The sequence below is a fragment of the Amblyomma mixtum genome, chromosome 7 (assembly GCF_055824585.1).
Source record: "Amblyomma mixtum isolate Tamu chromosome 7, ASM5582458v1, whole genome shotgun sequence".
In the NCBI taxonomy this organism is placed as follows: Eukaryota; Metazoa; Arthropoda; class Arachnida; order Ixodida; family Ixodidae; genus Amblyomma; species Amblyomma mixtum.
Genome location: NC_143018.1, coordinates 42,003,652 through 42,016,800, shown reverse-complemented (window position 1 = coordinate 42,016,800; position 13,149 = coordinate 42,003,652). Strand labels below are relative to the sequence as shown.

Here is a 13,149-nt window from a genome sequence, read left to right as displayed (position 1 = left end):
AGCTTCCCTGCATCTCCAAGTCTAATTGGCACCAGCTAGTCGTGACCTAACATCTTCCTCATCATGAGCTCTGATAGCTTTTGATATATCCTCGGATCCCGCATGTGGTTGTTTTTCTTCCGTTTTATAACCAGTAATCTTTAACAGAATAATAAAAAATAATAACCTCTTTAATCTCCTATTGATAAAAACCACAAATTAAGAACAAAAAAATTGGCAGTGGTTTAGCTCTGTTTAAACCTGGAGGATTGCGAAAGCAACGAGGAGAGAGAGAGAGAGGCGATGGAGAGCGCGCGGCAGCGGCGGCGGCCCCGGCACGCTAGCTATGCGCCGCTGCTGCGCATGCGCAACTGGCGAGCACGGCGGCGGCACCTGTGAGTCACCTGCGCAGCAACGGCGCCGGTGCGCCAGCTGTGCGCCGTGTGACGTCACTGCTCCTCGCGCATGTGCACTGTGGCCTTTCGTCAGCTCGGCGAAATGGCTCGGCGATTTGCGTAGTGTTGCTTTCGCAACAAAAGACATCTCTTATGCTCTTTGGTTTCGGTGACTGTTAGCTTCCGTCATGTATGTCATAACAACTTCTTTTCCTTTCCCTTGTCTCCTCAATAGCTAACGAACGCCTCAGTTATGGCAGTCACGATGCCATAGGCAGCATAAGAGGGTTTCCGCACACCTTCCGCTCTCATCCTTCGATCACGCCCCTACGTGGCACTCGCAGTAATGCAGGATGCACTACACTCGCCTCTATGGACGAAGGTGGCGCTGGTGAACACTCTCAAGGTTCGGTTACACTACACATAATATTCCCTAAAGCAGAAGACTGGACAGACGTCGCCATAGCTCAGGTGACGAAGCACTGGACGTGAAATTCGGAGGTCGTGGGTTCTGATCCCACCAGCAGTATGTGGTCGTTTTTCTGCTGCTTTATAATCAATTATCTTTATGAGAATAATCAATAATAATTACCACAAGAATCTCCGATTGATGAATATCACAAATGAAGAACGAAAAACTTCCCCTATCCTCCTTGGTTTCGGTGTCTGTTGGCTACGTTCATGCATGTTATAACGAGCCCTTCTTTTTCCCTTCCCTTGTCTGCTCGATCGCCCTTCCATTTCGTTGTCGACACTTGTGGCTCTCACAGCGCTGCGCAATTCGGGACTCAGCTTGTAGTGGCTCCTAGGAAAGAATAAATAACCTGCCAGGAACTCGCCGTCATCTCTTATTTCTTGTGGCGCCTGCATCCATGTCGATCTTTCTCGTTTTTTTCTCTTTTTATGCTTTTTTTAAAGAGACTCGGGCATTGATGTAAAGATTTGGAGTGCATTGAAGTAGCATCGTCGTGTATCTGTTTAACAACGGCCTCGAAGAACTACTATTCGCTAGCAAAGCTGCTGAAACCCAGGAAAAGAAGCTGCTGGCTCCCTTTCCTGATAAGCAGTCGAAGCCAGGTATCTGTGCCAATTTAATTAAGAGCAACGAGGCAGGAAATGGCCAAATCTTCGACCTACTTATTTACTGCGGCAACAAGTGTAAGATTTGTATGCGTCAAATGGCAACCTGCCTTGACCCTAATAGCCCAACGTGTAAGATGTAATTAAACAAGATAGATTCGGGCTCCCTCTCTCTTTTTTTATGTCTTTTTTTTAATCTTCTGAGTGGAACAATAAAGATTAAAAGGGGGTTCTCACGGGTGCGCGTATGGCGAATTTAGCAAGATAGGATGCGCTCAACTTCGCACAATCAGATTCAGTTTAGCGTGGTACACTGACACTTGGTACTGATTATTATACATTTGGTTGCACCCACTTCTTTCTTGCACGTCTTAGAATGGCGCCTTTCTATGTATTTAGTAGCGTGTGGTCAGGAATGGTTGAGAAATCAGTTTCCTTCCAAATAGAGAGCAATGTTTCCGTACCTGCTGATAATAATATGATGCTGATGATAAGAGCCGACCATGGAAACCTTAAGCATTTACTAGTAGTCGCAAATACCTTTCAAATGCACTTCCATGTTGTGAGCCAAATAATTGTAGTGCCTAGGCAGAGCAGGTTGTCTGAAAACAATGTCTGAAGCTCACAGCACACAGGTTTAGAAATGAAGTTACCGAACATCATTTTTCCGTTGCTGAACACAGCTAAACATATTGTTGTTCCTTTTTTTTTTGCTCAGTGTTGTTCGTTTTATAAGCTACATTGTAACCATTTCCTATTTTAAATATAGTATTAACATTAACGATGTACTGAATAGCATATAACACGGCACCCAAAGAGTAAATTAATGGATGAAGAACTAAATGAAAGCCTCGCTAGGAGGTTCCTTTCTCTAGGCACTGAGAAGTATAAAAAATTTTCTTCGTGATGGTCGTGTAGCCATGGCAGAATCAATCACTTTAGTCTGGCGGCGTCTGCACCGCAACTGTTAGTTGTTACAGAGTAGAATGTTTTATTCTACGCACTGCTACGCGTCACTACAAATTGCAAATGTTTTCTTCCGTCAAACTATTGTGTTCTCTCGGCGCTCAAAATATGTTTGGAAACAAATATGCAGATTTATGAGTTTTTTTATTATTTTTAGATGGCGCCGGCGGCACTTTTCCTACTTCCAGAAGCTTGGCATCCCGGGACCGAAACCGAACCTTATCTGGGGTAACATCCGGGAATACCATTCAAAGGTAATGGAATTTTAATGCGAAAGCATTTCTAGGCTATGTCGGCGGGGTCGTGTCCGCTAAACGTATCCGCAAAACGTGTCCGCAAAACGTGTCCGCAAAACGTGTCCGCAAAACGTGTCCGCAAAACGTGTCCGAAGCAGTTGTGGCGTTCTCAGAAGCGGTAGTCTCAAACGAGTGTTTGTAACTTAGAGGGTGATGTGAGAATGTTGCACAAAAAAAATTATGTTGCTAGGATGAGTAGTTAATTAATTAGAGACAAAAATGTCGAAAAAACGTCGAAATAGCCCGGACGTCGATAAAGTGGGTGGATGGGAAAACAGCCATGGGCGGCAAAATAGTGAAAAAAAGGGAAGAGGGTGAAAATCAAGTTTGAAATGAATTGAAATGTATTTGACGAGTGATAATTAACCAAACACTAATGTTTCATTGACATAGGTTAATTAGTTAATTCATTATCAGAAAACATCGGACGGTTGAATAGGCTGGACGGGGATGTAGTAAGTGGACGGGAGAGCAACCACGGCGCCAAATTTGAAAAACCAAAATGGTTGACTGATATAAAAGAACGTATAATCAGAGTAAATAAATCGAGCTTTAATTAAAAAATAAGATAATTGCACTAATTCCGTCGATAAATTACTTAGTAGATGCAAACAGAGGCGACGAGCGCCGAAGAGGCGTCAATGCTTACGTATTCTGCAAATGCTGGTCACCACATTGATCTCTAATTTTTTGTTTCATAGTCGCGGCGATCAACTTTAAACACAAGGATGTTTGGTGTTCTTGCCTCGAGATCAAATATTTGTATCTATTCGAAGCGTTCGAACAATGTTCACTTCGCGCTTTCTGATGAAAGGGTTTCTCGAAAGAAACTATAAAAGCCTTAAGATAGGAATCCGCGACTTTAATATAAGGACATAGTTTCAGCCGCCTTAACCGTCTTGTTATCTTCGTATGGGCCAACGTAACGCTGCCGTTGGCGACATTGTAGAACCATTCTATCTTTTAGCTCGTCCGACCCCAGTGAACAGCCACGCCCATAGCGCTACCATCGCTGAGTGTATGGAAGCGGTGAACGGAAGGATGAACCATGAGAAGGAATGCGGAACGGAACTGCTTTTTTCGTACCTGTGCTAGTGCAAACCTTGGTCAGGATTATTGTAGAGGAAAAGTTTGTTTTTTTTTCAGCTGGCCCATATTGTGTCGGAAATGCACACAATGCATCGGGCAGACTCTGCTTCAAGTTTATTTGCATGGGAGGCTCTGCGATGTTTCCATAATGTTCGCCTTAGTTTGCCCTGAAATAGAAGCCAACACAATTTAATGCTTAAACCAGTAGCATGTGGCTTCTTATCGCAAAAAAAAATACACGCGTTTCTAGTAGCGCCATGTGTCTTCTATGGCACAACCTTGGTATTGAATAACTAATACTCCAAGAAAGAAGCACGTCTAGAACTTGTTTTCAGCTTGGCTACTTGACAAAACAAACCACTCTGAAAATATAGCACAAACCCATTATTTATGCCTGTGAAAGGCAAGGGCGTCACGATAACACATCGCGGACCACTACCATGCTAACGAAAATCAAGCTCTCTAACGCATTGTTAGCACTAAATATCAGTATTTTCGTCGTTAAAACCAACTACTGCGCAATACTAACTATTTTATGAAATATAACCTGATGCAAACGTTCCTCACGCGCCTTGTATAGGTGGTCAAAAAATCCTGAGTTCTTCCGTCTGCTTACATCACGTATGCTTTTCAAACAGTTCCAGTTTTCCGCTCGTGCGCACAGAAGTGGCGTAAGCTTTAGTATCGAATACGCCCTCAGTGACCAAGAAAGGCTTCGGGGAACAAGTGAAAGCACCAGTCATAAGTCAATCAACAATAAATTGAAATTGCTATTCGCACTTTTGTGCTTCAAAGATATGCTAAGGAGCAATACTTCACTCCCCTCAGGCACGCAGTCTTCAAAAATTATGTATTTTTGTGTGCCAGTTCTAAATTTCATTTAGATTCATGTAAAACAAGTCCTTGTGAACTTATGCATTATATTATAATTTTTTTGAGTGAGCTTTTAAGAAAGTTTGCTACAGGGAACTTGCTGGAATGTTTATGGTTGGTTTGCCCTGACATCATGGAGTGAGATAGGGGTAAGATTATCATCCTGCCTATCATAGGTGTTGAGTTTTAAGGTTGTTAAGTTGACATCCCAGAAACACGGACACCAACTTTTCTTCCAGTTTCTGAAGGGGTGACTTCAAAACCCCATAGCTCAACTTCTATGATAGGCAGGTTGACGTTTGTACCCTTGTTGCACTCCTTGAGGCCAGGACAAACCAATAGCATGCATTTCAGCAAGTTCCCTGCAGCAAAATTAATGAAATGCTCTCTCCAAAATACTTGCATGACATATTGCATACGTGCACAGGAATTTTTTTTACATGAATCTAAATGACATATTTAGAATCAGCACACAAAAATACATGTTTCCTGAAGATTGCATAATTGTGACAATTTTTTTTTTAGAGGAACAGGATCCCCCCTTATGTCACTCCTATTAAGTGTGCAATTGTTTAGAAATACAGTGCTGCCATCTAGCAGCACAGTACATTGATCTCTGTTAACTGCTGGATTTAACAGCGCAGCATTAAATGGCCCGTTTTTCCAGTCAATCGGCGTCGATGGTGGTGTAGTTGAGCACATGACCCCCCCCCCCCCCTCCCCCCTCATGCACTTTCTTCTCGCTGCCACGCGTAGCTATTACCCGCTATGGGGTACGCAAACTTCGCACTTAAGCCTTGCCTCGAGCATAATGCAACCGAATTTGTCATCTGATGGGGCGCACTGTCATGCGACGCCCGCACATGCTTCGAAACTCTTCTCAGAGGCTTTGTGCGCCTCTGAGTAGCAGTTATAAGAAAACGTTCGGTTGCCGACTTATGCAGGGTACATATACAACGGAAATCAGACTGGTGGAAAGTCACTTATCTCATAAATACCACTTAGATGGAGCATCATTCGATTAAAGCGACTTCTGGATAAGACAATGGGCTCCAAGTTGGGGTTCAACATGCGCAATTTGCAGATGTAGAGAAGAATAAGGAAAATCATGCCATAGAGTTCGAAATCAGATTTGGTGACAGCAAGTTAGTGCAAGTTGCACGAATTTAATACACAATCTTTCTAGGCATTCCTTGCAGCACGTCTCAGAACAAAATCACGTTTTTGAACCTAATAAAACAGTGTTCAATAATTTAAGGTACATCTGGCAGACGACAGTTAACACAAGATACAAAAATATTTGTCTTGTGCAGCCACGTGTTAACAGGTAGAGCCTCAGTAAAGGTTTTGGGGCAAGATGAAATGGGCACTTTGCACAGTCACATTAACAGAGCATCGTTATTAATTACCTGTATAGATTCTTGCATGCCTCAAAATGTAAGTGCTCATTAGAAAACCGAACTGGCAAAAAACGCACCAAAGCATAAACATCCAGCCTAAAACCTAGTAAAGAGGGGCGGTCAGTAAAAGGTAAAGAATTTACTAAAGTTAGAAAACCGACGTTTACCTGCAAGAATCCTCAAAAATCTGAAGAGAACAATGACGAAAAACGAAGAAGCAGCCAGCTAACTTCCTTACATACAGGTGCACTAAGCTCTGTCAACGTGCACAAATAGGTCTGTAAATGTTATCACCCGTATGTAGAACGGAAAACGTAAGTGTAACTCAGTCACACTTTATACCACATTCCGCGTTTTTTACAGCAATGCGTGGCTGCTTTATTGTCGTACGTTCCGCAGCAGGCTTTGATAAGCCTTAAAACATAGGCAACGCACTTACAACGGCGCTCTTCTTGCAAAAAAGCTGATCTAGCTGCGTCCACATGACGCGCTATGCTTCGCAGCCGGTTCCGCCGTGATCGTGGCAACGTTCTGAAACACAATTCCAGCTAGCGCTATGCCGACGCGGTTTTTTCCCTCGCCATCGCCGCTGGAATGTGTTCTAGTATTTCCGCCGAACACGAAGATAGATTTACTGACTGACTATGACCGGCGCCGAGGCGACGCGCGGCTGTCTGTACGTGACTTCCTAGCACCGCTTCGCTGCCAGCGAGTATCAAACCACAAAGTCTCAGGAACGAGATGAAATTCTGTATATGCCCTCACTCCCTCAATTCATCCCCATACACTTTTAGAAAAGCTTCATGGGCATATCGCCGCATTCTAAGCTGCCGATCGCTCCGAAGCCACTATGCCTTTCTCAAAGCAGCCGTCTTTACCTACACACGGATAGTGATGGTGCCCTTGTTAGTGAGCAATCATATCCAATTGTTTTTTTTTTTACTTCTTGCGTACTCTCATGGACTTCGATTACAAAAGGGCATATTTTCGTGAGCAGCAAACTGTGCCATCAAAGTTGGTAGCTTACAACGAAGCAGAGCAAGATATCACGGACTGAAAACAACGTTGTTCGTCCCTCTGTTCATTTCCTCTCTGCTGATGGCTTCACACTTCGTCCTTGAAGCCTCCACAGCCCTTAAAAAATTTCTTTTTACAATCTATGGACTGTCCATAGAATTTTGTTTACAAAGTATATGGACTCTCTATCCATAAATCTTAGACTAGTCTATAGTCAATACAAATCATATGGGCAGTCTAAAGACAATCTATAGATTTATGGCGATACATTTTTAGTAGGCTTTCGTCTATGGACAGTCTATTGACTAGGAATAGACGCAAGGAAATATAAGGAAGGCAATAGAGTCTATCAGAAGTCCATAGACAGTCTATAGACCATTTTTATAAAGGAGGGCTGTGTCATCTTGCAGTCAGCATTTTCGCTGGCAAACATCGTTTCTGGGGATAAACAATCGTCGTTGCTTTCGAAAGGATTAAAAAATGAAAAAGTGTACTTGATAAACATAAGCATAAGCACGTGCGTAGAATGTCAGCGCTGCGCCGGTGCAGCTACGGTGTTCTTCAAACCTCGCAAAAAAAAAAAGCGAAGAGAGTGTAACGGTTGAAAAGTTAACTTTCCAAAAATGAGCTGCATAAGCTACTGAAGCACGAGCACAAGTCGAAGTCAAGGAGATCCTGCGGAGGAAGCCTGTTCATTATTTGAATGAGCAAAAAAAATAAAGCAATTCTACGTTCACAACGAAAACAAAAAACAGCTGCGCTACCGAGTACCGTGATTATGGTATGACGTTTTCGCTTGAGGAACGTATGTTTTATCGTTAGAAACCAATTTTACCAGGAAGGGCGGCACAGGATAAACGTGCGGGCCACAATACTAATCATCGCACCGGTTGGACTTAGGCCAAGATCATCGCGACGGTGAAGCGCATGCAAACGCGCCTGTTTGTGGGACCATTTACACCATGACGCTGTTTCTAAATCCGACGCTGGAAAATGTCTGATGCCCGCGCACTTTAATTACGACATCTACACCGCGCCTATACAAAAGCAGCTACCTTCTTCCTCTCCTTTCATTTCAGCAAGCGACCCATACAGGCCGCGAAACATAAATTCGTTTTTCTTGTCTCCTGATCTGTGTAGTACCTGTTTCCATCAATGCTTTGCTTCCCTTCTGGAGACAGGGTTCCGTCAAGCACCCGACTGCGCCGCTTCTGCGCGCACATACCTGCTTCCGTATTCCGACAAAAAGCGCGTTTCGTGTATTGTTCTTCAAGCCTTTCTTCAGTATGGAGTTTGGTGTTAAAGCTTGTTACAATATAATTAGCTCTTTTTAATGCATACCCTTACACCTTAATGCTTGTTTTGCTTTCTCTTGGAACAGCACCTTTATAAAACCATAGCTGAATGGCAAGACCAATATGGCGATGTTTTCGGGTAAGTTTGTCGGAAAGATCAATCATTCTATTTGCGCCTATTTTTTACTGCGATAATCTCGCTTAGTTTTACACGGTGAACACGTAGCCTCGCTGCATTTGCACCTCCTTGCTTCTAAGATATCACTGTAGAAGCTTCGTTTTCTTTTCTTGTTTACCTTGTGTGTCTTTTGTATGTCATTTTCTTACGTAAGTCCGCTTCCCGTGACGAAACTCAAACAGCTATCGCTTGTTTGTGGCCGGAGGCGGCTCCCCTCGGAGCGACGGGACTCTGGGAGCACGAGGTAGAGGGGCCAAAGGTTCAGGCAAGCGGAGAGCTGCTCCGGCTAGATGGGGCAATGAAAAGGGCAGAACAAGCGGTGATGCCCCAACGATGAGCATGTAATATTTCGAGCTCTTCTTAACTAACAGATTGATTGTTTCTTATTTCTCTCAATAAACGAAGTTAAACGATAACAGTCTACTGGCATCAACAACGAACTAAATCAATCAGTTTCTACAATCACAACTCTCAGTCCAACTTTGCAGGTTCTACAACGGGGACGTGCCTTTCGTTGTCCTCAGAGACCTCGATTTCATAGAACACGTCTTCGTTCGCAACTTTCAGAACTTCGTGGATCGAGGCGTAAGTATATTCAGATACATTACATTTCGCTTTCAGAACGCTTACCGGCGAAAGCTTTTGATAGCCAATGCTACTGCACATTCTGATTGGCATCGCTGCTAACAAGCACATAGCGTAACTAGTAGCTAAGTATCAGCAGAGCTACTTTGTACGTGCATAATGTCATGATGTGACTCTTTTTTAGTAACTATAAACAGCATGCTCGTTGTCAACGCCAGTAATCATGGTGCAACAAAGCAATACCTGCCTTTAATGTTATGCGGACTTACATTGTGCAGAACCAACCAGCTGAGTTTCTTTGTATGGTTCGGACCAATGTGCACTATATCTATATTATGTGAGAACGATTTATCGTTTGCACTACACGCTTCATGTATATTAAACGAAATTTTGTAAGCAGAATAAATGCGCGGCGTTAGATGGAGTTTTCTTTGAACTTATCAACACAGGTATCAGAAAACTGACTTGATTCATTAGTGGTCAGCTGGTTATTTCAGCGACAAGAAGAATAAATTCCGTAATGCTGGTAGCGGTGGCTTACTCACCAAAAAGGAAGTCGTGTGTCGAGGCAGTGTTGGAATGACAAGAAACATGAACTCTCCCCTTTGAATCATGCACGAAACTCTCTCTTTCCAGTTAACAATGATGACGGATCAAATGCATCCAGTGCTGAAAAAATCCATCATGCACGTTGGTGGGTCTCAGTGGAAGAGCATTCGCACGTGCGTAGCGTATGGTATGAGTGACAGTAAACTGAAACAGGTAAATTCTTTTCATTTTAACGCGATACCTTTAGGCGTCCCGTTTAGCGGTAAACCCTGCGTCGCCCTCGTCGGCGGCGTCGGCGTGCGCGAAAAATACCCGAAAACCCCAGCAGCACAGGCAATCGGGACGATATTGCAAATGGCTGGTTTCACCCCGACCATTTGTAGGACCAGCGCAGTGCATTTCCAGTGCATTCCCATTATTGGGCCCATTAGCTGTGCTACTCGGGAAAGCAAACAAGGGACCTAGGTCACCCATCTGGTAGTAGTACTAAACTTTATTGATAGCGTTATTTAAGTGGTCATGCAGGGTAGTGACTCCCAAGTGGGAGCGACTTCCTCCGCCCAACCGGTGAGAAGGGTCGGTTTTCTTGCCAGGTTTGACGACTTAAATTGTTCCATGTTTCTCGTGAGGCAGCTGGTATTGGGATCTTTGGGTGGGCGGTTTGCCCTTGCATGCCCAAAGTATATGCTTCTGTGTAGCAGGTACAGACGTGTTGCAATTTTGGCATTTCGAATCGAATTCTCCTTTGGAGATTTCGTGCAGTCTGTGAGGACTAAGGACAGGTCCTGCTTTGATCGTTCTGAGTGTTGTGGCCTGTTCTCTAGTGGGCTCTAGATGAGGTGGAGGAAAGGCTCTACTTCCTTCTTTTTAGCCCTTGGTTATCTCTTTAAACGTGGTCGAGATTTCGATGTAGTTTGGGGCGAGGAGAGCATGCACTTTTTAAATCTAGGTGCCATGACTGCTGCTAACAGTCGATTGTGCTAGACTGTGTTAGAATGAATGTTCCTTTACGCATAAAGATAACAAATCAGGCTGATAAGCGTAGCACGTTCCCCACGCCCTCCCGCTTACTGATGCGTGTGGTCAGCAATATTTCATTCCGCTGAAGAAGTTCGGGCTACGCACAGTAATCGAATTCACGATGGTTACCTCACGTAGATTCTTTTGTTTTGTCAACCGCCACCTGTGTCATCATCAGTCACGAGTGTATCAGATGTTATTACCAGCTCCGGTAAATAATAATTCGCTCATGCTGCCAATTGGGTTCCGTTGAGAACAAATTTCGTTGCTATTTAGAACACAATTAAAGCGGCACCTGACGGCAGAGGCAAGAAATGGCCTACGGAGGTCTTCGTAGCTTCTCGCCATCCTGACCGCAAGCCGTTATCTGAGCTCTCGTGGAGCCGCAGAGAACAAGCACATCATCAAGCAATGACAAAGCCGACAGCATCCCCCACTGCGTGTCAGCGGCAGATAAATTTCCGTCGTGCATTAATCCTGCCGTGGTGGCTCAGTGTTACTCGGCTACTGCGCCGGAGTAGCTGAACCCAACAACGGCGGCCACGTTTTGATGGAGTCAAAACGCAAATGTCGCCGGTGAGTTTTGTGAAGTCAGAGCACGTTAAGATCTCCAGGTGGTCAAAATTATCCGGAGCTTTACACTATGGTGTCCCTCCTAGACTGAACCGCCGTGGGACGTAAAACCCCATAAAGCATCCAACATAAATTTTCTCCACAAATGATTAACGCACTCTAGAGAGAAAAAGAGGGGCATACCACGCGAACTTTGGAAGTTTACAATTCTTGCGGCGCCTTTCCCTGGCTTGGCTAGGGAGGGGAATCATGGACTGAAGGGCGACAACTGACATTCCTGTGGACAGAAACAGTCACCTTCTCTTGGTCAAATGTTTAAGGGAATCCTCCAAGGTCGAGTAGATTTGTAATAAGGGAGTATTTACTCATTGACATCCACCTTAGCACAGCCAAACGACTACAAAGGAAAGCTAAACAGCTTTCTCAGAAACTGCGTAGTTAAAGAAAAATTCGTCCAGGTCCTGGGTTCGAACCCGGGACCACCGCTTCACCGGAGCAGTCGCTCTACCAACTGAGCTAACCGGGACGACAAGCTCATGGTAGAGCGAGAGCGAATTGATCAAAAGCTCGAAGTGCGAACTGTGTTGGTCAAATGTTTAGGAATCCCCCAAGGTGGAGTAGATTTGTAATAAGGGAGTATTTACTCATTGACGTCCACCCGAGCCTCGGCCGAACGGCTACAAAGGAAATCTAAACAGCTGTCTCAGAAACTTGGTAGTTAAAGAAAAATTCGTCCTGGTCCGGGGTTCGAACCCAGGAGCACCACTTCACGGGAGCAGTCGCTCTACCAATCCAGCTAACCGGGACGACAAGCTTATTGTAGGGCGAGAGCGAATTGGTCAATAACTCGAAGTGGGAACTGTGTTGGTCAAATGACAGTGCATCTTAAAGAACCCCAGGGGGTCGAAACTTCCGGAGCCCTTCACTACGGCGTCCCTCATAGCCTGAGTTGCTTTCGCATGTTAAATCCCCAAAAAACATAAACCAAACTTTTAAAACGCCTCACTGACTAGGTCGAACAAAGCTCCTAACGTGGAACTTCATCATTTCACACTGTCTAGATGATGCCTCACATCGAAGAAGACGCGGGGATCTTCGTGAAGTCGCTCGAAGAGTACGCCGACAACGGCAAAGAGGTTCATATGCTCCGAAAGTTCGAGGAGCTCTCCATGGACTACGTAGCTCGGGGCTCGTTCGGCATCGACGAACGTTTTCAGGGAAAGACTGATCACCCGCTCATGGCAGTCGCCAAAAAGACCCTCAGGGGTATCATGAAAGGCTTTTTTCATATGACCGCACGTAAGTTGCTCATTTATTTTTGGCATTTACTTATTAAGGCATGTAGTCGGCAGTCCATCTTATATTCGCCAGCGCCTACTTCGAAATGTTTTTCAAGAAACGATGACATGTTTATTTTTTTGTTTCTTTCCCTTAGAATGTACTACTACCTTGCCAGTGATTATGAAGCCGATCTGCTGGCTCTCGCGCATGCTTGAGGATTATACATTTACAAATTTCGATATGCAGACGGCCAAAGTTGTTCAGCTCAGAAAAAATGACCCCACGGTAAGTTCACTTTCGGTTCTCATATTACTAATATCGTCGCCAGATGTGCCGACGACCCAGCTAAGCAAAATCATGAGCCCTCAAGTCTAAAATCATGCTTTAGCACGTCTTCTCAGTTTAACTGCATTAAAACTCCACCACATTTTTTTAATTAGAGTCACTTTACAGAAAGCAGTAAGTGCTAACGAACTATGCTATTCCAAGTGCTCACTGCAATGAAATTTATGAATTAAATGAAATCGTGTCTTTCATGGTTGGATTTGAGATTCGCTAGACGTAATTAAATTC

The 13,149-nt window shown here is 44.2% G+C and overlaps 1 protein-coding gene across 2 annotated transcripts in view; it reads left to right on the top strand.

The window, feature by feature from the left end:
• Window positions 1-13,149, top strand: part of LOC149335812 (cytochrome P450 3A14-like) — a 29,295-nt gene that overhangs the window by 2,559 nt on the left and 13,587 nt on the right. Inside the window, exons 2-7 of one of the 2 annotated variants that reach the window (XM_089552371.1) lie at window positions 2,578-2,674; window positions 8,477-8,529; window positions 9,057-9,153; window positions 9,790-9,915; window positions 12,357-12,594; window positions 12,731-12,861. In XM_089552371.1, coding sequence (XP_089408497.1) covers window positions 2,578-2,674; window positions 8,477-8,529; window positions 9,057-9,153; window positions 9,790-9,915; window positions 12,357-12,594; window positions 12,731-12,861 — 742 coding nt within the window. Of the gene's footprint in view, window positions 1-2,577; window positions 2,675-8,476; window positions 8,530-9,043; window positions 9,154-9,789; window positions 9,916-12,356; window positions 12,595-12,730; window positions 12,862-13,149 lie in introns of both variants that reach the window. The other variant, XM_089552372.1, reaches the window with a different exon arrangement.